The 25,293-nt window shown below is 37.8% G+C and overlaps 1 protein-coding gene across 1 annotated transcript; it reads right to left on the reverse strand.

Moving 5' to 3' along the window:
- Positions 1 to 692: 692 nt before the first annotated feature.
- Positions 693 to 24,582, reverse strand: LOC140228801 (uncharacterized). The gene is made up of 8 exons (XM_072309075.1): positions 23,542 to 24,582; positions 22,101 to 22,263; positions 20,896 to 21,035; positions 19,860 to 19,895; positions 18,883 to 18,981; positions 18,070 to 18,205; positions 10,180 to 10,232; positions 693 to 1,733 (listed from the first exon to the last, which is right to left on the reverse strand). The coding sequence occupies exons 1-8, from the start codon at positions 24,580 to 24,582 to the stop codon at positions 693 to 695; spliced, it is 2,709 nt and encodes a 902-aa protein (XP_072165176.1).
- Positions 24,583 to 25,293: the final 711 nt, after the last annotated feature.

Below are 25,293 nucleotides of genomic sequence, written 5' to 3' on the forward strand. Positions count from 1 at the left end.
AAGAGTTTAATGGCTAATTATGTCGAACATCAATTTTATGGAGTACAATTTAGCTCTCTGTTCTATGTTTATCTTCTTAAAAACATTTTTTTTTTAAATTCATTTTAGAAATTCTCTCTTTGGACTCGAATCGCTCAGACTTTGTTTGCAGAGAATATCTTTACTTTTTTTCCGGAAGTAAACTGCATGAAGCCAAAGACTGATAAAATTCTGAACTACTAGGATCACAACCCAGGAGTGGAAGAAAGGGTGACTCTTGTTGCACAAGACTCAGACATACAAGGTACTAAATTGCAATAGCAAATGTTGATTTCAGGCAAAAAAAAAAAATGACTAGGGTAACTGAAAATGTCATTGAATAAATCATCCTGAAATGAGAGTACAATGATTTTTGTCCCTTTTTTATGGTATGTTTGGAAGATTACATGAAGCAAAAAAAAAAAAAAAAAGAGAATAATAATGCCCAGAAAACCTTTCTTTCTCAAGTCTACCCATGAAGCTGGGATCATCCTCACATGTAGGAGTGTCATGTCGATGACGCATCAACATCATAACATTAAATGTGAAGGAATACTGGGAACGTTTGCCTGAGAGGGATACGACCCTTAAAGAAGGGTAATATGCTTTCTGGGTTGGCCTGTGGGTTAGTCACCGAGAGAATGTCATCCATGTGAACCACACCTAATCTGGACTCATCTTCCTCTGCGCTTCCTTCTTCTCTTCTTCCCATGCTGAAACTCATCGCCATGGTTTCCCACAGGTGGAGCGGAAGACTGCGTCGCAACAAACAAACCACTGATACTGATGTCTTTTGACCCTGTCTCCCCTTTGGTCCTACTCTTTCTCCGTCTGGGTCTTCTCTTGTCCCTCTTACCATTCCCCTCTGCTTCAGCCCCACCCACTCCAAGCCTCTCCCTGAGATGTAGCAGCTGGCTCTTAATCTTTTGACCCAGTTTATTCTTTTGGTGCCCTTTCTGGACGCCGTCTTCCCTCTGTCCCCTCCCAGAAAACAGTATGCCATCGCACTGGGAGCTGCTCCGTGGGAAGTCCTCACTGATGAATTCAGAGTTTGAGATACTTGTTTGAGTACAGTGACTACCATCATGGAACAAAGTTCTGTTAAGAACAAAGCCTCGTGTGGATGTGTGACCTCCGGGATTTCTAGTATCGTGCTTTGTGAAACCATCACCACTCCCATTTGCTAATGACTGCTGCTGTCTCTTCGCCAGCCATTTCTCTTTGCGAAGTCTCTGCCTTTCCTGCTGCCGTTCCTTAGCCAGCCATTTCTCTTTGCGAAGTTTCCGTCTCTCTTTCTTGGATACTTGTTCCTCTCTCTGGTCTGCTGCTGCTGGATGTGGAAATGCATCATTAACCCCTCTTTTTGGTAGATTCTCTCTTTCAGTTTTGCTGGTCTTCTGAATCTTGTTTGACACGACACACTGGTGAGGTTTCTTGCTCTTTTTCTTCGATTTCTTTCTTATGATGGGCAGACAAAGACCAGCAGGATTTGGGTCATCATCACTTGAGCCTCTGTCGGCGATACTCTTGATGTTTTTGTCATCTCTGATTTCGTTCACTCCTACCTGTATTTCAGTAACCTTGTCTTGTGTTATGTGATGTTGACTCCCTGCCTGGACAGAAGGTGCGGTGACCCGCTGGCGTTTCTTACTTGAACCTTCTTCTCCCCTGCTTATCTCCACTCCATTAACATCATCTACTTCCTGTGCAGGGAGCTACAGAAGGAAGAGCATAAAAAATAACACATCTCATTACTAAATGCCTCGAAGGGGAAGTTAACTGAAATATATGTGCATGCAATGAACACAGAAAAAATAAAAGAAGGCTACATCAATGTATGATGTTCCAGCAGCAAAATGATATAAAGGAAATAGGTACAGAGAAGTCCATAAAATTTGCATAGATTCCAACTTCCTGTAATTGACAGGAGTTGACAAAAACATAATTGCCTCTGTCTTGTGAAGCAAGTCAACAGTTCTTTTACTACATGCTAAAAAATAAGAATATAAGCTATGTTCAATTTTCATGATATCTTCTTGATATCATTTTCCTACTGTGACATCATGAACTGTTGTGACCTTGTTATTCAAAATAATGACACATGCATTTTCAAAAAAAATTCAAATTCACAGCTTTTGAATAGATTTATCCTGTTTTCCCTATACTTCACTTATGTATTTTATCATATTCATGAACGACCTACTGGAGGTACATTCCCCTGTAATGGCAAGGAATTGTTGGAGCATGATGCCATTAAACTCAAGTGTTGGTTATCCAGTGTATCTTTATAGCATGCAGTATGTACGACATATTTATTCAAATTAATGAAATTCCTGTGCCGAATAGTTTTCATTGCAACTGATTGACCTACATTGGCATAAATGATGACATAAATGGTATCCCGGGGTACCAAATAAAAATCAGCCATTTTGTTGAATTATTTATTTTTTTAAAAAGGTTCTACCCTGGGTACCAAAAAGAGGAAATTATTTTGGTGCTGGAGCTAGCGCGCGCTAGCCACTGCACTGCACTGCACTAAAGCATACGCTAGTGGTATGGCAGCTTCCATGCACACATAGTATAACATGCAGTGGCATGGGAATGCTATGTACACGCACACGCAGTGCATGCATTTTTCTCTGGCTGTCCTCGAGTGGACGTGAGGTGGCGCTACACAACGCGGTTACCCGGGGTACTACGGTACCCCGGGGTAACACGTGATGCATCAAATATGCAGCGATAACTTAGTTCTAATCTGTATAGCATGAAATGGGTACTGCGTATTTATTAAAATTAATGAATTCTTGCATTGTCTTGTTGCACTGACTGTCAGGTGGACACTCGGTTATCTTGTGGATGCAACACCTGTCCAGTAATCAAGAGATATAGGCCAGCGGATTGAGGCTGAATTTGGGGGTCAACTGGCAACTATCGCATAACAAACATATTTTGTAATTTTTTGAAAGTATATGTCCACCCCCCAAACCAGAAAAATGAATGGGAATTTTAGGATATCTCAAGTGTTCATTATACAACTGAAATTAATCATGAGATAAGTTGCTAGTGTATGTATTTCTTATTTCCTGCCTTTCTTCAAGCAAAATTGGGCCCATTTGTGACCTCTTTTTCAAAAAATCTGAGCCCAAATTAGGTCATTTCTATGGCAACTTTATGATGAAAACAATGTTTTTCTCAAACAAAAAATGCAACACCTTCTCAACGATAAACACTATTTTAAATTTATATAAGTATGTAAATTCAATTGACTGGAGTTGAGACCTAACCTGTGAGAGACCATAACTACCATGGTTACACTCAAACTTGCCTGTAGCCAGGGCTCGACACTAACGGTGGCCCGGTGGCCCGGGGCCACCAAAATTTCAGAAATGAAGATTTTTGTGGCCCAATCGGGCCACCAAAAAAGGTCGGATGTTTGCCTTTAGTTTAGACATGGGTACCTGTATCACTTCAGAAATACTTAATATCTATTTTCTATGTTTAGTAGGACCGATTTAGTTTTTCCTATGTTTTTCTTATTTTTTTTTTCGGGCCACCAGATTTTACTTTCGGGCCACCAAAAAATAAAGATCAATGATTTTGGTGGCCCGATCGGGCCACCAAAAATAAAAGTTAGTGTGGAGCCCTGCTGTAGCCATTATTTATTATACAGCTGTCCAGAAATCACAATTTTCATTATTAGTGGTGTATTATGTATATTCCATCTCAGTAGCTGGATTTTTTTTTGTTTTTTGATTTGCATTTGGCACAATCATACGACAAGCTGACATTTCGTTCAAGTCAATTAGGCATAGAACATAGATCAAGTCAATTTCTCATAAAATGAGACCCTCCTCCACCTCTGCCCCCAGCCCCCACTCCCAACAAAAATGGTTAGTTCATGGCTGTTCCTTTCTTGCAGTCCTGTAGGGTGTTCCAACAAACTTTTCATTGGTTTCAGTTTCACTTCACTGGTTTCAGTCTCGCTATCTCACTTTTCTGATTGGTATGTTTCAGTCACAAGGACTTGCGTAGTGAAACTGAAAACACCAAGTGGCACTGATCTCACTGAAATCAATGTTGGTGAAACGGGTCTTGCATGGACTTCTGTACGATACCAAAGCAAGCTCATTATACTCCATGGACTACTACAACCAAGGAGGTTCAAGAGAGTGGGGTCACAACTGTCGTATTTCCTTTGAAGTCACGTTTGATGCCGCCACTCGAAAGTATTTGAAGCATGTGGCACACTGGATCTGCCGCGCAGATAGGAAGACAATTGACTCATGTCTCATTGCATAATCATCAGCCACTTTCTAACGAAAATATGTCTTTGTGATGGTAATTACTTTTCGCCATCCCTACTTATAAAAGATAGGTGGTATAAAATGGTAAAGACACGGGGATGCGCGAATAGAAATTGCGCAAAAAATGATGAAATGAAAATGAAAATTACTCAACTGGCCGTGCCCGGCCACTAATCTGATATATCTATTAATATAGAACTATACTCGAAGATTATTCCATATCAGTTTTATTTGGAGGAATTAAGTGGAAAAGTGATAAAACCGGCTTTCCGGGAGGGTACAGTTTGAAACACTTTCACATGATACAGCTCTGATTTACACTTTTGCACATATTTCTTGAAGGGATTGGCCTTTGTTTAATGAGCTTTATCATTAAGTGAGATTTCGTTTCATTTAATAGATAAACAAGCAAAATATAGCCAACATTAAGTTAACGTTCAAAATGAATCTTCAGATTGCTCAGCAAGACGGCGGCATCAAACCCCGTCACCAAAGGCACAGATGCACCTGTGGAATTCTTTTGTACATCAATAGAAAAGTGACAACTGTTTGAATAATTACAGCCAGTTCGAACTCCATCTCTTAAACCTCCTTGCTACAACAAATACTGTACTTCTGAAAGAAATGAAGCACTGTTAACTGAAACTGGATACACATTTTGTCATAGATCACATTAGTCCAGTCAAAATAGGGTCCTTCTGGTCCTCTAGCAAAGAAACTTTTATTTAATTAAATTCAATGGAGTCAACAGACGATATATTGCTCTGCAATTTTGACTTACACTGACATAGTGATTATCATTCGAAGGGAGCCTACTATATGGGAAGTGCCCACATTAATTGCCTCTATACATGACCCTTTGTAATGCAAATACCAATACCAAAAGTGCATGTCTTAAAAAAAAAAAAAAAAAAAGGTCGTTCCTTGAGTTTTATGACTATCACTTGAGTTTTATGATTATGTATAATTATCGTATGGTGCTGTAATCATTGTACATTCTTTTCATGCGACATAGTTTTATGCACCTCATTTTCTGTTACAAAGAAAGTGATGTCTATCTGTTCTTGTCGAAAAATGAAATAAAAATTGAATTGAATTGGATTGAATTGGATTCCTGCCATATCAAGACACTTTTTTTTTTCTATAAGAATTGCCAGGGTAGAGATAAAATAACAACATTGATCTACAATATCTATGCAGTCCAAAGGGTTCACTTGCAGAGACCACCTCGTGGGAGGTGCTCAAGGGCCATTCTCCGATAAAGCGTGCAAAACTGCGATTTTCGTGTCGCCAGCATGTTTATACACTTGAAATCGATATTTTGTCCCACAGAAATCTATTTTTTTGCTTAAATTCATCTGAGAGGTCGGACCTGTAAAATAAATACCAATAAAGCTATTGGGATGTCCGGGATAATATTAGAAATACGATCCGACGTTTGATGTAACCCTAAAAACCCCATGTCCCCAGGACAGGAAGTGTTCATATGTAACAAGTTGTTACTTGTTAACATATCATTCAGATCAAATCTTTTGTACCTCATTACATTGCCCCTCGAGTGTCTGAATGATAAATAATATTACATAACAATATGATGTTTTGATATTTTTCTAAGAGATAATTTATATCATGTCGCCAAATCGCAGTCAGATACGTTACCCTTTTTTCAGACTCTTGAGAGAAGATCAAAGAAATGCCGCATGGCAGTGTAATTTCATGTGTTAAACAAAGTCAACCTTACACATACATGGAACCATGATTTATTCATTGAATCTCTTGTTACAAAATAAATATACTGATCCGAAGACGCGGAAGCCTCATGTTACGATAAGCTGACATCAGATACATTACTTAAACTTTGATTCATTTAGAAAAAAGTATGCTGTAAATAAAAACGAAGCTCAGATACTTTTGAATACTTAAGGCAATGATTAATCACACAACAAAATTTTTTTGAGAAAATGAATATTTTAGTAGATAATAGTATGAGAACGGTAACGGCACGTCAGATACGTTACCACCAAAAGTGTCAGATACGTTACCAACAAAATAAAAGGTTATACGCGCCACGCTTTTGCGCGCGGATTTAACCGGTTTACAACGGGCTCTCTTGTTATGACTTGCTGAAAGGATAGTTCTAAGAGGAATTAGGAGTTTATTTGAAGAAAATCGGTTTTGAAGTGGCCGATATGTCCAATATAAAGTAAAAGAATAAGTTTCGAACAAAATGTGGTGGCTCATCTCCATTTATTTGGCAACTTTCTTGTACTTTATTTTGGACATCTCAGTCACTTCGGGGCCGTTTTCATGAAGTAAATACTAAATTCTTCATAGAGTTATATGCTCTAAAGTATTTTGTGTAAGTGGATTTCTATTATCTTGCAAAAGGTTAAAACCTATACTCATCTAAACCAGAAATGTACTATCACTTATTGTGGCATTTACAAAAAGTGCCGTCAGACATGTTACAAATTCATTTTCTTTCTGCTTTGTTGTGTTTGTGTGTGTGCATATGTGCGTGTTATGTTCCACAATAACATAGAAAGACTTTAGAGGCTGAGTTTTGGTACCCACCTTTTTTTTTCAACTTCACAGCAAACGCAACTACACGAACGGTCTACCTTTCATTATTACCTTTCATCATAGTGTTGCATCTTATTTACATAAAATGGGGTTAGTATTATGGTTAAAGTCAAGATCACTCCCTTCGTTGCTGGTTTATGTTCTGAAAATATCGATAGGATTTGATGTCTAACAATTTCTATTAAACGTTTTGCATCAGGTTTTTGAATTATATGTTTGAGTGATCGGGGTTTGATGTAAATTGGTAGTTTATTATGTCAATAAACATAAATACTTTGTCAGATACGTTACCATCGCTTATTGGTTCTTCAGACCTAATTTATTACAGACAGGAACAATGGAATTTGAATTTATATTTATCACTTGCTTATATCTTTTCCAATTTCATTCTTACCATTTTCTGTGTATCATAATAACGAAATTTCGGAACTATATCAGAAAAGAAGCATTGTGGAACTGTGCCTGCTTGACTCGTATTTTACGTACATCTCAAAGTTTTATTGAAGAATGATCTAATCTTCTATTGATGATGAGAACATTTTTTTCCGTTTAGAAATGCCGTGTTTTAACAAAAATAATCATATTGTGATGTTCTTACAAGTTAAAATGAATATATCGGCATGATTGGTGTTGGGTTTAAAATTGCATACTAACGGAACGTCTGATGCGTCAGATACGTTACCACACACCATTCTTCTTTCCATCCGAAATGTATTTAATCTGACAGAGATGTTACCTGGCATTTGCTATTTATGAGAGTTATAATACTTGTTCATTAAGTTGCATACATAATCAATGAGATTATTGTTGTAATTCAAATGCAGGTAAAAAGTTAGATTAGGGAAACATATTTCAAGCCATAATATGTACATGTTCTTGATTTTTATTTAGCCTTCATTTGATAGATTACGATCATTCTTATTACAGATTCGATCAAAGCTGACTCCAAAATGTTTCCACGATGCTTGTAGATGTTTAAGCTTTTAGTTTTACATTATCATTGCCATTCTAAAGCAAGAAATAAGCAGACAATCAACAGTTTTGTGATGCTACCTCCAGTAACGTATCTGATATTTGGTTTTAATAATAGTGATTATGCAAAAAAAAAAAGGACGTTTGGAAATGTTTCTAGGAAAAGTATGGGCTCTCAAAAATCACCCATTGACTGTTTTGTATTCCTAAGGGATTAAAGTTTCTGAAATGATGAAAAATAAATGAAATCTCTGATGTTGATTTTTTGTCATTTCTACAACGGTAATTGCACGCTTTATCGGAGAATGGCCCTCAAAGTAACACCATACATCCTAAAGGCAATGAAAAACATGCAGTATACAACCGCGAAAAATGTTCCATGGTTACATGCCTCTTCCTCCTGTGTAGCACATACGCTTTTATTTTCGTAAAATGCAATTAAGGTGATATAGGAGACGTTGCTTTACAATATCTATTTTGTCAAGCCCTTGGAAAGTGCCTAGATCACCCCTACCCTGACCGTCGTGATCCCAAAACAGATTAACAAAACATGCATTACACATGTATATGCCAAAGCAAACTCACTTGTACACTGTACATGCATGTAAAGTCGTTTTGTTGAGTGGTAAATACAGACACTTTACTTTTCATGATTTTTAAACGGTAGAGACACTGCTTTACAATCATCATATAGTCAAAGGGGTGCCCATTCAAAGGCAACCGAGTGGGATGTGTTCAAAATCATCCAACCCCCAGGGCAATATAGGAAACATGCACTAGCATATAGCACAAATATGTTTACATGCATAAACAAACTAGAAACTACAGTCACATATGTACTTAATCATAGCACTAACTTAGCTTATCTCTTCTGGTGCTACATAGAAAATTTGAAAAGATTCCTTAAAATTGGCAGCTTTGCCTCCCCATCCCTCCCCCTATCCCCCCCCCCCTCCCCTCCCCCAAGGGGTAGAGTGTCCCTTAGAGCCTCCAGATGGGCAATGGTGCTCATTTGCACAGATACAAATTCTATCACCCTGGCAATAATCCCTGTTAAATTTGCTAAAAATCCGACCATGCATTTTGGTCTGCCACAAACGAACTGTACAACTCAAATCACTTATGGTTTACGTGAAGATTTGTAAAGATTCCTTAATTTGGAGGTTTTGTCTGTCTCCCGCCAACCCCCTCACCTCGGGCATTGTGCTCCAGAGGACCCCCAGGTGAGGAATGGTGCCCATTTGTAAAAATATGTATTTTATCACCCAAGCGATGATACCTGCCAAGTTTCAGAAAAATTTGACTATGCTTACCCAAGAAGATGAAAATGTTATTTGAGGTGGCAATTTAACCCCGGGCTACAAGGGGCACTCCTGATTCCACCATGAACAAACTTGAAACTACAGTCATCAATGTACTTAATAGTATTAATTAATCAACTTTGCTCTATCACTTCTGGTTCTAAAAATAAGATTTTCTTAATTTCTAACTTCTAGATTTTCTACATTCCTTACATTCCATGCATCATATGATGCATGATGCATGACAGATGCTGGAAAATGAGTGATTGCAATAGCTCACTTGAGCCTATGGCTCAGGTAAGCTAACAACTCAAAGCAAGAGTTCATTTATTTGAATAAACATGCAGTACATGTTGTATGGTTATTGAGATTACAAGCAGCACTGGCTTTTGGGTGGATGCTTGGTGCTTCAGTGGATATGATGCCTGTCCTGTAATCAGGACATTATTGGTTTAAATCCAGAGTATGCGACTACAATGTAATACACTGTATAATCAGTGCATATTTATGACAATGTAAGGCAACTTGTCAATCAGTTGCACGAGATAAATCATGTCCACCTCCCCCTCCCTAAATGGACAGATTTAGTTTTTGATAGTTGTAAGTCTCATTTTACTAGGTTCTTTCCATCAGTCACAAGAGCTTTGAAATACAATGTATGATAATTGCAAGTGCACAGGCAGCCTTCAATGTCAAAATTCATCTTAACACCAAATACTTCTGTAAAACATCAATCAAATTTTTAATGAGTGAGTTATCTAATTAGTCTACTACACAATATTCTTGTCCAATGAGGTTTGCAAAATTGTACAATTTGATACACTTGAAAACCTTCTCAATTACAAACCATCAATTTTAGTGATGACTTGAGGGATACCTACTTTAAACAGCCAAAGTCCCATAAAATCTCCAGCTGTAAATGCCACAAATAGATGATTGCTTAAGAGCCTACAAAAGATTCAACTCCAAGAAAAATTCAGAGAAAACCATTCACTACAAACCTTTCTTTTCTGACCTTGATGTAGCAAAGCTTGCCTATCCCGCAGTATGATATCTGTGTATGAAAAATGATAAAACATTTTATTATAATATCTCTCTTCAAAAAACATCAAATGTATACATCTACAGGCATGACAAAACATTGATAGTCTTATTCTAAACCCATTGAGGATGAGTCCTGAGTATACTCGGGCAGAAGTCTGTGGGAAATGCGTGTTGTAGCAAAATCAGTCCATCCTCAATGGTTACTTCACATAAATGATATTCATAATGGATACAAAAGACTCCACCTGCCATGATATGGTCTGTCAAGTGATTCACAGTACAGATGGTATTCTACATGCAGCTGAATACCAGTAAGAACTTACTGTATATGCTGTTATTTTCGCATACAGATATTACTGCGAGTGAGGAGGTCACAGACATTTTTGCGAGATGTTGTTTTCGCAAATTGACACTGAGGCTATTGTACGTGCACTATCACCCTAGCACATGGTGACATTTTCAGGTGTTACTACATTCGCGGTCCAACACTGATTTTAGTAGAGCAGATAAGCCCTCAAAATCACGTGAATTGTGCAAAATTTGACTAAAGCATGAAACTTTCACCAGTGTTAGTACATACCATAAGATTTATTTTAAGATCGGGAGGTAAGTCTGATTTGACCTCTGATGACCTCCAGAGGTCAATGTACTTTAGATATCAGAAAATCGATGTTTTTAGACATTTGCGAATGATATATGTGGTTATGTTGCACTAAACATGCATTTATACCACAGAGAAATCATTTCCAGATTCAACAGAGCACTGACAGGTTTTTACCTTTGACCTCTGATGACCTCCAGAGGTCAATGAACTTTAAATATCAAAATATCGATGTTTTTAGACATTTGTGAATGATATATGTGGTTATGATTCACTAAACATGCATCTATACTTCAGGGAAACCATTTTCTGATTCCACAGAGCATTGACAGGTTTCTACCTTTGACCTCTGATGACCTTGAGAGGTCAATGACCTCAGAATATCAGAATATTGAAGTATGACATCATTGGTGAAAGGTCAAACATGGTAAAGATGTACAAAACAAGCATATCTGTGTACAATGACATCGTCTTCATATTCCAAGGCACACAGACGAGTTTCTGCCTTTGACCTCTGATGATCTCGAGAGGTCAATGACCTCAAAATATCAGAATAATTTTGCATCGTCAATGGTAAACATGATGATGTTCTAGAGAGCACTCGTAGGCCCTGCTTATTAACGAGCCATTACCGTTCACCTATGAAAATCACACAAGGTCAAATACCTCGAATGAAATGTGAGGATGTTAATATTGATATTGCGATAGTTAATAGTTAATAATTGTTTATAATGTAGGGCTTTGCTAACCATGCATTTCTGTTACCAAAAAAGTGGCTACTCATTCCGCAGAACTTTTCAGGTAATTATCTAAGTCGGGTATGAGCAAGGGGTGTCGATCTGTTTTCACGTGGGGGGGGGGGGGACTTGGAAAATATGTAAAAGCATAAGTTCATGGTGCAAAGGAATGAAGCGGAGGGGGAGGGGGAGGATGTGGGTGGGGGATTGGATTTTTGCAGGTTTAGACCTGAAATCAGTGATTCAGTGTAGCTCTTGTTTAATGTGTGCGTCATCACTTATACGGAAGTTGATGGGGTGTGGGCGCATCTCACCTACCCTCCTCCCAAAGACGAAGTTTTTTTTTTGTTTTTTTTTAAGAATCTGATGCATACGTTTTGGGGAATATTTAGAAAATCATGGATCACCAAGGTGTACCAAGTCTATATGGATGGGAACCCAGCAAGCGCAGCGTTGGCGAGGGTAGGGTATTCCACTCCCATTCGAGAGAGCTCTTGTATTTTGAGAAATGAGATTCAACGACCTGGCACACAGGCACTTTTGAAGGAATACCTCGAAATTTGTATCAAAAAGGTGTAGTAAGTCAGCCATCTATGGAGGGAGACCAATCGACAGAAGGATGTGGGTGGAAGTATCCCCCTCCCACATTATGGAGCTTTTGCATTCTTTTGTTTGCAATTCAATGATCTCGTGCCACTCTTGGTTGAACTACCATTTTGAAAAAAAAAAAGTCCATACCCAAATGTGTAGCCATAATTAATGCATGGAGGAGAGGTTGATACAGCGAGAGGAGGGTATGAAAGGGGCTGTCCCCCAATCCTTCCCATGCGAGGGAGCCTTTGCAGAAAGAATAGAAATGTAAAAAAAAAAAAATCTAGTATACACATTTATGATGGAATATTTGGGAAATTATCAGTAAAAGGAGTGTACCAAATCTAAGGGTAGAAACCGAGAAGGGATTGTTAATTGAAAGATACACCACCCCCTCCAACAAGAGGGATTTTCTTTAATATGTCGGAACTGAAATTAAAGATCTAGTACATACTTTGTGATGATATAGAACAAAAATGGGACAAAAGCACTGAGCGTATATGGAAGGGGACATAACGAAAGATAGTGTGGGGGAGAGGGTATGCAAAGGAGATTCTGCCTTTTAATCTGGTGCATACTATAGCTGAAATGTTCAGTGACAATTCATTTTCTGTCAAAAAAGTGAAGAAAAAAAAACTCCATCTCAGGAAATACTTGGAGGCAAAGTTTTATGTCCCCACCATTCCCCCTCGTTTTCTCGGGAGGCGGGGCAAATGCCTCTTGCCCTCCAAAATGAACAATCGTGCATATATAGGAAAGCCTTTTCATCTTTGGAATTCAAATAAAAATATCTCTTAAAAACATTTTCATAGAATAAGGGAAATTATCATTCCCCAAAGTATGTTATATCTGTGGAAGGAACCAAGCAGGGGGAAGAAGTCTATCGAAAGGAGATATCCCCTCTCACAGAAGGGAGATTTTGCATTTCAGAATTAAATTTTAACAATCCGATGCACACTTAAAGTGAAAAACTTGGGCAGTTTTCTGTCTAAAAAGAAAAAAGCAAAAAACAACAACAAAAACTAACAACAACAAAACATAGTCCACATCTCAGAATTTAATGGGGTGGGGGTCAACTATCCCTGCTACCACCCCACCCCTCCTCCAAACTGATGCCCCGGTATGTGCATGTGTTTTATTCCACTTGTTGAAAAGAAGAGAGAGTTTTAAGAAACAATATTGTTCAGTGGTCGCTATCCCAGTCAAGTAAATTGTTTATCAATAAGGTGATTTCCTTCACCTGTATACCTTAAGATGATGTAGGCCTGGTATTTGCCTTGCACGTTATTACATCTATTTCTTTTTTAGTATTCTCGTTTATATTTTGATGTGAAAGTTGTTTACTTTGCCAAGATTTTATTTGTACATAGAAAAAATAATCCAAGACTGAAAATGAAACTGATACAATATTTAATGATTGACATGATGCGCATATTGTGTATTTCTATAGCAATAAAAGTGAGCAATTCAAAAGGCGTGTACTCATTTCACATGAACATTAGCGATGATCCTCTGACCTCTGGAGGATGTTGAAAGATATGCATCAAAATGTAAGAATATTGATGTCTGTGTGTGTGTGTGTCCAAAATTGTATGCAGAGTATTCCACACACAGTTCAATTTTGACTTCCATCTAGGACAATGAGCGGTTACTTTTTTCTCAACTACGCTGTAATATCAACATCTATTGAAAAAACACGGTGGCGGCTGGGTCTAACACATTATCATTCCTTTTCGTTGGAGATCCATGCGGGATGGTCAAAATGAACATAAAAACCCCCCAGATATCTCAGACCTAATTGTTATAACAAAGCATCATATCCTCATATACCCAGCCCAACCCTCTATGCCCAGACAATGTAAACCACCCCATGGACTTACTTGGAGCTTTAGAATATCCTTTGTCAACAGAAAGAGACATCCAAACCTTTGCAGTGCCGACTAAGATCTGCCATGGAACTGATTGGTATTGGCTCTGCATCATTGACAGCAGATCTCGTTTCCTATTCTCCTCCTCCTCCTCCTCCTTCTTCTTCTTCTTCTTCTTCTTCTTCTTCTTCTTCTTCTTCATTATACTGTGTAATCTTGTGATATTCTGCCATGCAGCCTTTTCTTAATTGGTTAAAGAAGATATCCAAAGAGCTATATGAAGCAAAAAACAACAAACAAATGCAAAAACAAAAAGAGAGACATATTATGTATCTTTAATAACAGAGCTGAATATTGAGTATCTATCTCCTGAAGTGTTTCAAAGAGATACAAGAGACAGTGGCCGAGAGTAGCCGCCACCTTTTTTCGGAGTAGGCCTACTTTGTGTTCTTGCAAATGATGCCTGACATTTTTGGTCATTTGCCCTTTTTGAAGAATGCAGCAATAGAGCCACAACTTCCTGCGGAGTGGATATTGTGGGGTTCTTGATGCAGAACATCATCGCTGAATTTGCCTGTGCTGTACTTTCTTACAGGGATTGCCATTGTAGTTTTGTTTTGTTTTGCTTTGTTTTGTTTTTCAAGTGTGGCTGTAACACTGCTTGTTTTGCATATGATGGTCATTGCAGCTAAAGAGTGCGTATCTTCTCTGGATCATTCCAAACTTCATGATGTTTCACCTGGGTGAATGGATCCCAGATGATGCATGCATATTCCAGGACAGTCCTGAGCGGCATGGAGTAGCAAAACAACTGAACTTTATGATACTCGTATCTTCGTCTGGAGAGAGTCTTTGGTTGAAGTATAACCTTTTTAAGCTGCTGTGGCGATTTGATTCCAGCTGAGCCTCCTATTGGAACTCCAAAATATTTTGCACAATCCGCTTTCTCCATGGTTTGCCATGAAGGCTTATCTATTCCCTGGGTAGGTCTCGGATGGCAATAGCTAGTTGCAATACACAGGATTGCTTCATGTGGAATGCATGTTGGGCCTCACAGTATGTCGAAGTTTTCAAGATGGTCCATGATGTCGCAGCTGTGGACTGTGTACTCCAGGACCATGAGTCATTCATCGCAGTCATACTTTAACAACCCACCAGCTTTACACTGGCCAATACGGGCCCACCAGCTGGAAACTATGCAAATATTGCCCATGAGCTTGACACTTAGGCAAACCAGTCCCATAATGAGTCCGACAAATGGGGGAAAAATCTATGAGACTTACACTGAATAGATTAAACACTCTGTATATCAGTCTCGTGGGCCTTGTTTTCCTCGAGTGTCGAGATAATGGCCATATTTGCCTATATTTGCTAGTCTTCATAACTAACCCAAACATAACAGTTATATTTGAGGTCACTGCCATCACTCAAGAAACTTAAGCTTTATTTCTGAAGTAATTGACCTCTCACATTTCAGAGACCTGTTACTATAAACCAATGCTCTGTGGAATATGCATACATACTTTGATCAAAACGTCAATGCGTGATTTGTACATGATTAAGCATTTACGATTTCACCAATGAAGCCAAACATCAATACAGGTAAGCCTACACATGTGACCTCAGTGATCTCTCATTGTCCTGAGAGGTCAAAGTGGATAAAATGCACAGGCTAATGACCAATGTTCCATGGAATGACAAGATTCTTCTATTATAACATAAATGATTGCACATCGGGTAATACAAAGTTGACCATTGACTATCAATAGAATATCAATATTCTGATATTTTGAGGTCATTGACCTGTCACCTTCCTCAGAGGTCAAAGGTAGAGACACGTGAGTAATTTCTCTTGCTCTGTGGAATAGGAAAACAATTCAATTGTAATACAAATGAATATAACATCTAAATCATGCTTGTCATCAACCAATTGCACCAAATATCAATGTTCTGACATTTTGAGGTCATTGGCCTCATCATAGGTCATCTGAGGTCATCAGAGGTCAAAGGTAGAAATCTGACTCGAAAGGCTCAGTGGAACATTGAGGCAATTCCTCTTACAAAAATTAGTTTTTAGTACATAATTATCGTGTTTCAGTTATGAGTGACGCATTAAAATATCAATTTTCTGACATTTTGAGGTCATTGACCTCTGGAGGTCATCAGAGGTCAAAGATAGAAACCTGTCAGGGCTCTGTGGAATATAAAGACAATTTCACTGTGACAAAAATTAAGTTTTAGTACATCATTACTGTGTTTTATCATTTACCAATGATGCAAAATATCAATTTTCTGACATTTTGAGGTCATTGACCTCTGGAGGTCATCAGAGGTCAAAGGTAGAAACCTGTCAGGGTTCTGTGGAACATAAAGACAATTTCACTGTGACAAAAATTAAGTTTTAGTACATCATTACTGTGTTTATCATTAACCAATCACGCAAAATATCAATTTTCTTAGATTTTGAGGTCATTGACCTCTAGAGGTCATCAGAGGTCAATTCAGACTTACCTCCCGATCTTAAAATTAATCTTATAGCATGTACTAACAATGGTGAAAGTTTCATGCTTTAGTCAAATTTTGCACAATTCTTCGGCTTATCTGCTCTACTATTTGTGAAATTCGCGAAAATTAAACCCTCGCGAAAACAACAGCTTATACAGTAATCAAAACAGGGAGAACATTCACGCAGGATTTCCTACTAAGACTACATAAAGGATAAACAAGTAAAAAAACACATAATAAGTACTCACTCTACACCTATATGGCACGCTGAGAAATGATGCACTGAAATGCTCCCTACAAGACCTTTTTCTTTAACCCTAACTAGGCCGGGGGGGGAGGGGGTTTGAAAAGCTATCGCCGCGACGTTTCATGACTTTTTTCTTTCGAGTCTCCTGCATCTTTTGACAACTAATTTGCGATGCCCGGGCGCGCAGTTCCAAAGTTGCGCATAAATATGTACGTGCATGTCAGACCAAAAATTGCTCAAAAACATAAATTCGTGTACAATTTCAATGCAAACTGTGCTTACAGGCAAATTTCATAAAAGCATGATTATTTGGGGGTTTTATTGATTAAAATCAATTAATAACACATTTTCTTGTTTGGAACAATGTCGTGGACAAATTTCATCGAAAAAACAATGAAAAACATAGAAATACAGTCGAAAAAACAGAGAAATACATAAGAAATTAAAAAAACAATAAAATACTTAATAAGACACTAAAAACAATACATGTATTTACACAAAAAATGTGCCTGTTTTGAGCTTTATTTAGTGATTTATACCAAAGTGTCTGATTTCATGCATCACTATGCATAAATTAGCATAATCTAACAATAATGATAATTTTTTTAAAAATTAACTTCATAGTACTTTAGATTATGTCACAGGCAACATGTATGCCAATTTTTGTCACGATCGCGCAGTCGATGGCTGAGATCTGGAGGGGGGGGGGGGGGGCCTGGGAGCCCCCCCAGCTCTATCATCTACCTAAATAGCCTGGCATAGTTAGGGTTAGGGTTAAGCATCTGGGACTATCAAACAAAAAGGGAGTAGTGAAGAAATTGGTATAAGGCTAAGAGAAAAGAACATCATTACACAAAATTAATTTATACTGTGAGCCTCAGACTACCGTTTTGAGGATTGCAAGACAGATATACTTCATCTCTCACTGGGTCACACACAAATACAAAAAACAAGGTTAATCCCTAACCTGGGTAGTGCATGAGTTTGTACATGCATATACATGTTATGTCACATCAGTCACGTTCGGACAGTGATCCTTAACCTCTATGGGGCGCTAAGTGTCGCATGGTTGATTTTGTGAGAAATCAGTCATTTCGACAATGAAATGACTGATTTTAAGATGAATTGTTGATGAGATGAGTTTATCGTGAAATCGACCTTGCGACACTTGGTGCCCCATAGTTAAGGATCACCATCTGAACGTAATTAGTGATCTTCAACAGTTTCTTAGCAGATACATACCAAGACAAATTTTGAGATACATATCATACTTTTTGACTACCTGCATACAAACATACCTCTCCAGTCTCCATGGTGATTGTAAAATGGAAAATTTCCCTCCGCTGTCTGTTTCCTCACAAACTTGGTGTCATACTGGCAGACCTCATCATAGGTAAACATGATGAAATCATCCATCCTCTCAGAATGGCAGTCCTGTCAAGAGAAATGTTTACAGGCAAAAGACATGGTTGACATCACAGGACAATAGGAACAAAGGCAAGTTTTGTCTAAATTCCCACTGCAAGACCAGCACTGTGCCACTAGAGACAGAAATGCCTTGGTTCAATATCAGATTGACACACACTTACATACATCACCCTTTTCACTAACAAGCAGATGAGCATACAGCAAGAAATACATGTATGTAGTATGAGATGTGTTGCAAATAACAGGACAATTTCAAGCCATAATCAAACAAGACTACATGGTACTGTAAAAGTGGATATTTTCGCGCAACTAATTTTTCGCACTTGGTACGAAGAGTTTTGTGTGTTTTTAATTTAGCGGAATCAGGACACCAAGTACGAGAACACATAGCAAGCAAATATATTCACATGCTTTTATTTTCACGCTAGTTTGGTCGCGCGAAATGCGTGAAGATTTCAACACCGCGAAAATTTCCACTTTTACAGTATGTAAGAAAGGTAAGTAAGAGACATAGAGAGTAAGAAAGAGAGGGAGAGAGACAGACAGACCGACAGACAGACAGAGAGTAGATGGAGAAAACCAACATTATGTAATCGTAGACATTGCTGGTTAGTATGACCAAAAGAAGTCCCCCAAAACAAATGGATGAGAATGTTCATGAAGAACACTGCATGCATACTAACATAATACTTGTGTCCTTTTTCACTGCAATTGGAGCAATAGACATCTTTCTTTGTCTTCTTTTCAGACCTTGTTGCAGTCATAAGTGGTCCATGCTCAGTCTGAATAAGATAGATTTAGAGAGAGAAAAAGATGAAAAGAAGAGGGTCATACTCAGTTAACGATCATCATCACCTTACAATAAATAAAGCTTCATAAACTATTTATATGCCATATTTTCATCTCATTTCATGAAGCAACACAAGCTTGGAGTATTTACAGGAGACTTTGTATGTAATGGTGAACACTGTAAACGCATGGTACTGAGTGGTTAAGGGCATTATAAATACCCCCCTATTTTTTTTTTCTTCTTCTTCTTCTTCTTCTTATCATCATTATTATTATTATTATTGTTATCAATATTATTATTATTATTATTATTATTATTATTATCATTATTATTATTATTATTATTATTATTATTATTATTATTATCATCACCATCATCATTATCATAACAAACAAGGAATTATGCACATCTCGAATCATTTTCAAATGATGTATTTAAGGTTTCTGATTTTTTGCACATACAAGGAATTAAAGCTTTGCTTTTCATATTTCATGATCTTGTGATGCTCTCTCTTGTTACATATTGCCTTCACACAATGCAATCAAACATATGACAATTACATGTTTTTGTTATGCTCATCGAGTTGCACTCACAGAATTTCATATGTGCAGTGTATGACAATTTAGAGACATGAGTGCGGGTTACTACTTGTGATCCATGCAGAACAACTTTGATCTTTATCTCTGTTATGAACTTGAAATGAAATATCTGTCAAGAAGGAAGAATCTTTAATCCATTAAATGTATCACATTTATTTTCCTTGCTAAATCCTTTTTGTGCAAATAAGTACACAATATAGTTTGGTCTGCGATATCAGATGCTTTTTTATTCCTTTTTATTTTTTGTTTTATTTTATTTTTTTTTTTTTACCGTAAGATGATACTGTCTCCAAAGGTCCGGACACATCTGCATTTAAAAGAAAAGAGAAATAGAGAGGTTATAAAAATAATATAGCTATCTAAACTGATACTGCTAACTACATGTCCATACACTGTTGCAAAATGATTTCACATATCCAAGACTTAGTCCAGAGATTTTGATAATGATTGAATCTACTCAAATGCTGATGTCAGGTGTGAGCTTTCCTCCTTGCTATGCCGAAGACAGTGAAGCTGTAGCTCTGAAATAAAGCAACAAATCAATTGCAATGATATTGAAAAATCTACTTACAATAGGTATCCCATTTTTCCCCCTACAAAATGAAAATGCTGAGCACCATTACTCATCTCAGGATAATTTCCAACTCAGTTTTTTGTTTTTGTCATATTCTGTTTGTTGAATAAGTTGAAATAAACTTTGAGAAAACAAGACTCAAATGGCTAGAACACAATATCTGAGTTCTCTGATTTCATCAACAAAAATACTTGTGAAGACTTTATCTGTGCTATATTGTTTGTGTCAATACCCTATTTGTTTTATTTATGACAAAATAAGTCAACAGACATTGAAACTGTGTCTCAATTACTTAGGACTTGATTTGACTTAATCTTTTAGTTTTCTGCTGCGTGAGGCCAAGGTTCTGGGCAGGCAGCATGCACAACTACACATCATGTTCCTGAGATTTTTGAAGAAGTACTACCCTTAAACTTACTATCATCACAATTCCATTGATTCTCACCTGTTGCAATCATAGTTACATTGATCCTCCCCTAAATCTCCCTTTCATATAGGAATACAACTTCTCCTAAGACCGTCCTAAGAATGTCAATCAAATTGTTTAGTATTAGGAAGCAAAACAGAATGTTCTGCAGCTCAGTTAACTAGTAGATTTAGCAATGTAATAGATTTTCTACAATGACCAGAGTCGGGAGAGTGCTCTTCCTTGATCAAACTTTAAATTGTCCTCAAATATTTGTTGTACAACAAATGAGGAAAGGAAAATGGCAATTTGTGATTCAAGTATGACCTTTCTCAAGTGACCAGACATCTGGCATCTGTTGCAAGAAGCATAGCGTAGGTTTCTCTTCACTGGGCAAGTCCTGGCCTGATGACCCGGAAGGGAACAGTTGAAGCACAGCGCTTTGGGGCATTCACGGTCTGTGTGGCCTGTACATTATGAACGTGCGTGATAGGAAAAGGCAACATACACACTGAAAAGAAATTCTAAAATGATCATGTCATGGCTTGCATTTACTAAAAATATATACATAATTAAAGCAAAATTTGCTATGAATAAGTTCTTAAATGAAGAAAACTGATGCTTTTCAAGTCAAGAAGCATTTGATATTACTAGATATGAGTTCATCTGGACACATAATTTTACTGTTACATTCCTTTCTCATGATTGCTATATAAACTTAAAACTATGACCCCACAGGATACAACAAGGCCCAGCAACAAAAATTCAACATATTTCGCTTTTCTCACATAACAAAAGGACACTTTTGTATGTCTAACCCTAACCCTTGCCTCTTCCAGAAGGCTGGGGAAATAATATTACCCTAACATACTGTATGTCACAAACTAGTCAGGGGAATGTCAGAAAAAAAAAAAGTGGATTCTCTTTATATTTTCTTTACATATCTAATTCCATGTATAGTATGACATCACAAATTGTAAACAAAAACTCATAACTTTGGATGGATTGTTGGCTTTTCTTCAAACTTTCACTATTAAATGTTTTCTACAAATATTACTGCATTCACTCAATCCACACTTATATTTAGGTGAACTTGTTATTTTATGATTCTGCCACGTTTGTTTATGTCCTGCTATGTTTATGTCCTGCCACTTATTTTTCAAGAGCAGTTCAGCACAATACAAGACACCGGACAGTGAATGATCACAATGGCTGACTATAGCTTGAATTGTCTCAAATGAGCTGAAAAGGAAGCATCCAGTTTCAAAAGTTTCCTGGTATGTCCTGAAAACAGCACTCCTATTCCTCTCTTCTCCTTTTTTCTGCCTTCCTTCTCTCAATTCTCATTCTTTATCATTATAATCACCCTAATTAACATAATCATTGTCATTATCCATCGTCATCACCTATTTTTCTTGGCAGCTAGGAGACAAAGTTCCACTCTTTAACTTCTGAAGAATTCTTGACCTACATATGTATAAATGAACAGCCATACAGTAGAAATAATAAATACTGTATTACCAAGTACTCACCCCTGACACCACAAAAGATACACGCAGGCACATAGGGTGGCTTGGGACAGTTAGCCTTGACATGACCAACCTCCATGCAGTTGTGGCATTTGACATAATTCTGCTCTGACTGGACGTAGTAGCGTCCAAGCTTCTCCTTCGACTGACCTCTGGCCTTGGTACCCTTCAGAAAAAGGTGAAAACAGACAATAGATACCCATAAAAATGGATGGAAAATGACAGGAGGAAAGATAATATCAGGCAAATATCATTCTTTTCACACTGCTGTAAACATGAAATAAAGTATCACCATAATGATAAACGTCACTGGGGTGACAAGACCTAGTATCTCAAATTGAAATGAAAATGACTTTTTTGGATTAATGGTCAGATATTCAGTTTAATAAGTGCTGTTCTCAGCCAGGCTGTTCTGTCCATATCCTAGCTGTCCTTCCCCCAAAAATGCAGCCACCATGGCATGTCAAAGGAAAGGTTATTTTATTTGATATAGTGCTTTGGCTGCCAGGTTTTTTTTTGCTCTCCCAAACATTTGACATTTTGTAGATATGAGGTCTTGTCACTCTAGCAAAGTTATGCTCTTTAACACGACTGATATCACACAATATAATCTGCGTAACTCCAAAATCACATGAGCAAATAATTGCCTTACTAGAAGCTACCAGTAAAAAAGTCTAAATTTTCCCTCTGCAATCACATACAAAATATTTAGGCAGAGTCTAAAGCCCTGTTTTAACAGGGCCTTAATACTGCAACAATGCCCAGGTAGCATCCAAGTATTAACTTTTTTTTACCCTGCTTGTTAAAACGGTCCTTGAAAAATGTTGCTCAGGGCATTGTTGTGGTAACTTTTGCAAACTTCTACCCTAGCCAGCTAGGGTTATTACTGCAACGTTGTACCATGACATTACCCAGGTAACCACTGCTCTCCATGTATTTGAGATCAGTGATTGTAACCATGTTTTGTTTACAGACACGCAGCGCTGGCCAGTGGGCGGAGTAGTCGTAAATGATTCTGCTGTCATAACTGAACATTGGCTCATGAAACAATACTGGCAATAATCCATGACTAAAATACAGTGATACATGTGCACTCACATACTGTAGATCAATGCTTCAATTCATTTGAATACAGTATGCTCATGTTTTGTGATATTTAGCACATTGTGTTTCCTTTCAATGTCCCATCAATATTACTTCATGGGAAGCAAATACAATTTGCAGACAAAATCTGTGTTTAGTTAACGAATTGTAACCATTAAACAGAAACACACCTAAATGCCCGATTATGCAAATGTAAGTATTTACCTTAAAAAATAACAATAAATACTACACAAGGTCCATTTTGGTTAAGTAAATGCATATTACTGGAATGTAGCAGGACTTATACCCAAGAAAGGCGTGAGGTTCATCGTAGAGCTTTGCACATATTTTAGTTGCTTACCTTTTCCTGGACCGATGTGCCTCTATCCTCAATGTGGACATTGATTCCTTCCTCCTCACTGCATGATTCAATTACCATGCAGTCCTCCTCATCACTGCTCCAGTGAACAAAGCCCAGCTCGGAGGCTTCTTTCAACATTTCCTGCGTTTTCCTCTTCTCTTGCCTCCAAGCTAGCTGTGCATCGTTCTTGTCTTTCCTCATCTCATCAAGATGCATACCTTTGCTGTCAATGAAGAAATCCAGCCCCACCTCTTTTGTCGGACTTGGATCAGAACTTTGAGTCTGCTTGCTGTTGGGTGAAGGGCTGTCTTTTGTTGTGGAGTCAGAGGAGTCATGTACCTCGATGACCTCTGCTGGATGTACTCTTTTAACATTCACGGAGCTTTTACGCTTTTGTCTCCCTTCTACTACAGACATGGCCTTGTAACCTTCTCTGTCAACCTTTGTAGCCTTGCGCTTGGGATTTCCCACAATTGGGGAATGTTTTCTAAAAGGAGCTTCTGTATTATGATCACACACTTTGCCCTCCTTTCTACTACAGTTCTCCTCCTCTGCCACAAATATCACATCAGATTCATCAGTATCACTCTTAGTACTGCTATGCTTCTGGTGGCATTGGGTATTTGAATCACTGGATGAAGTGCCAAATATATTGCTAGGCATAGCCTGTTTACCATTGCATCCTACCTTGTATTTGCTATTCTCTATTTCACTATCACTGACACAGTCATCACAAGAAGTCCTGCACATATCATTCTGCTTTCTTTTATCAACATTCCTTTTGGAGGAAGATAAGTGTGCTTTGTTCTTACAATTCTCATCTTGCAATTCTCCACACGTCTTGAAATGTCTGGATGAATATGGAAGAAGTTCCACAGCATCATTGGTGTGAAAATTTCCCGTGTCACTCTGTCCATAGTGGATGTGTCTGTACAGAATGGTTTCACTGTCAGTATCGTCTGACTCTGAAGGATGGCTTCCCTCCAATCCATAGTGCTCTAACTCCCAGTCCTCCTCTGTGCTTTCATCCATGTGGTACATCTTGCACGGAAATCATGAGAGTGGCACCTGTCCTTAATTTCTGAAAGAAAGAATGAGTAGTTACTAGAAGATAGGAGGTCAGGGAGAATACCTGTCAAGATGTTACTATCCCATTAGTTATGAATCTAGTGAGGAACGAAGTGAATGATAAGAACAAATGGAGACCAACAATACTTTCAGTTTTTCATCTGCAGTGTACCTGCTGACTGGAAACGAGAGAAAACGAGCCAGTGCACTACATGTAGCTTAATAACACCATGGCATCATGAAACCTTGTCTATCCCTGAACGAAAAGTATTGAGAGGTAACTTTTTTTTTTTTTTTTTTTTTTGGTCACATCTTAGGTATAATTTCCATTGAGCATTTTACAGAATTTGAGGACAGAAGAAATATACTGCTCTGTCAACATAGGCATTTTTTATAAACAAATGTTTGACCAGGGAGAAGGGAAGATCTCTTCCCACCTCCCTGGTTTGACAGTACGGCACAATCAGAAAAACAGAACTACTCCAAATAATCAGGATAATCCCCAATGATGAGTGATTGCAGACAAAAACTAACAAACTAAAGGTCTACATGTACATGACAGACACATACCACTGATTAAATATCGATTTGTAAACATGTCTTTGAATAATCATGGTATAAACGTGACTCAGGTTACACATAAACGCACAAATTGTATATGAATGAACCATTAGAAAAAAAAAT

This window comes from Diadema setosum, chromosome 5 (assembly GCF_964275005.1).
Source record: "Diadema setosum chromosome 5, eeDiaSeto1, whole genome shotgun sequence".
Lineage (NCBI taxonomy): Eukaryota > Metazoa > Echinodermata > Echinoidea > Diadematoida > Diadematidae > Diadema > Diadema setosum.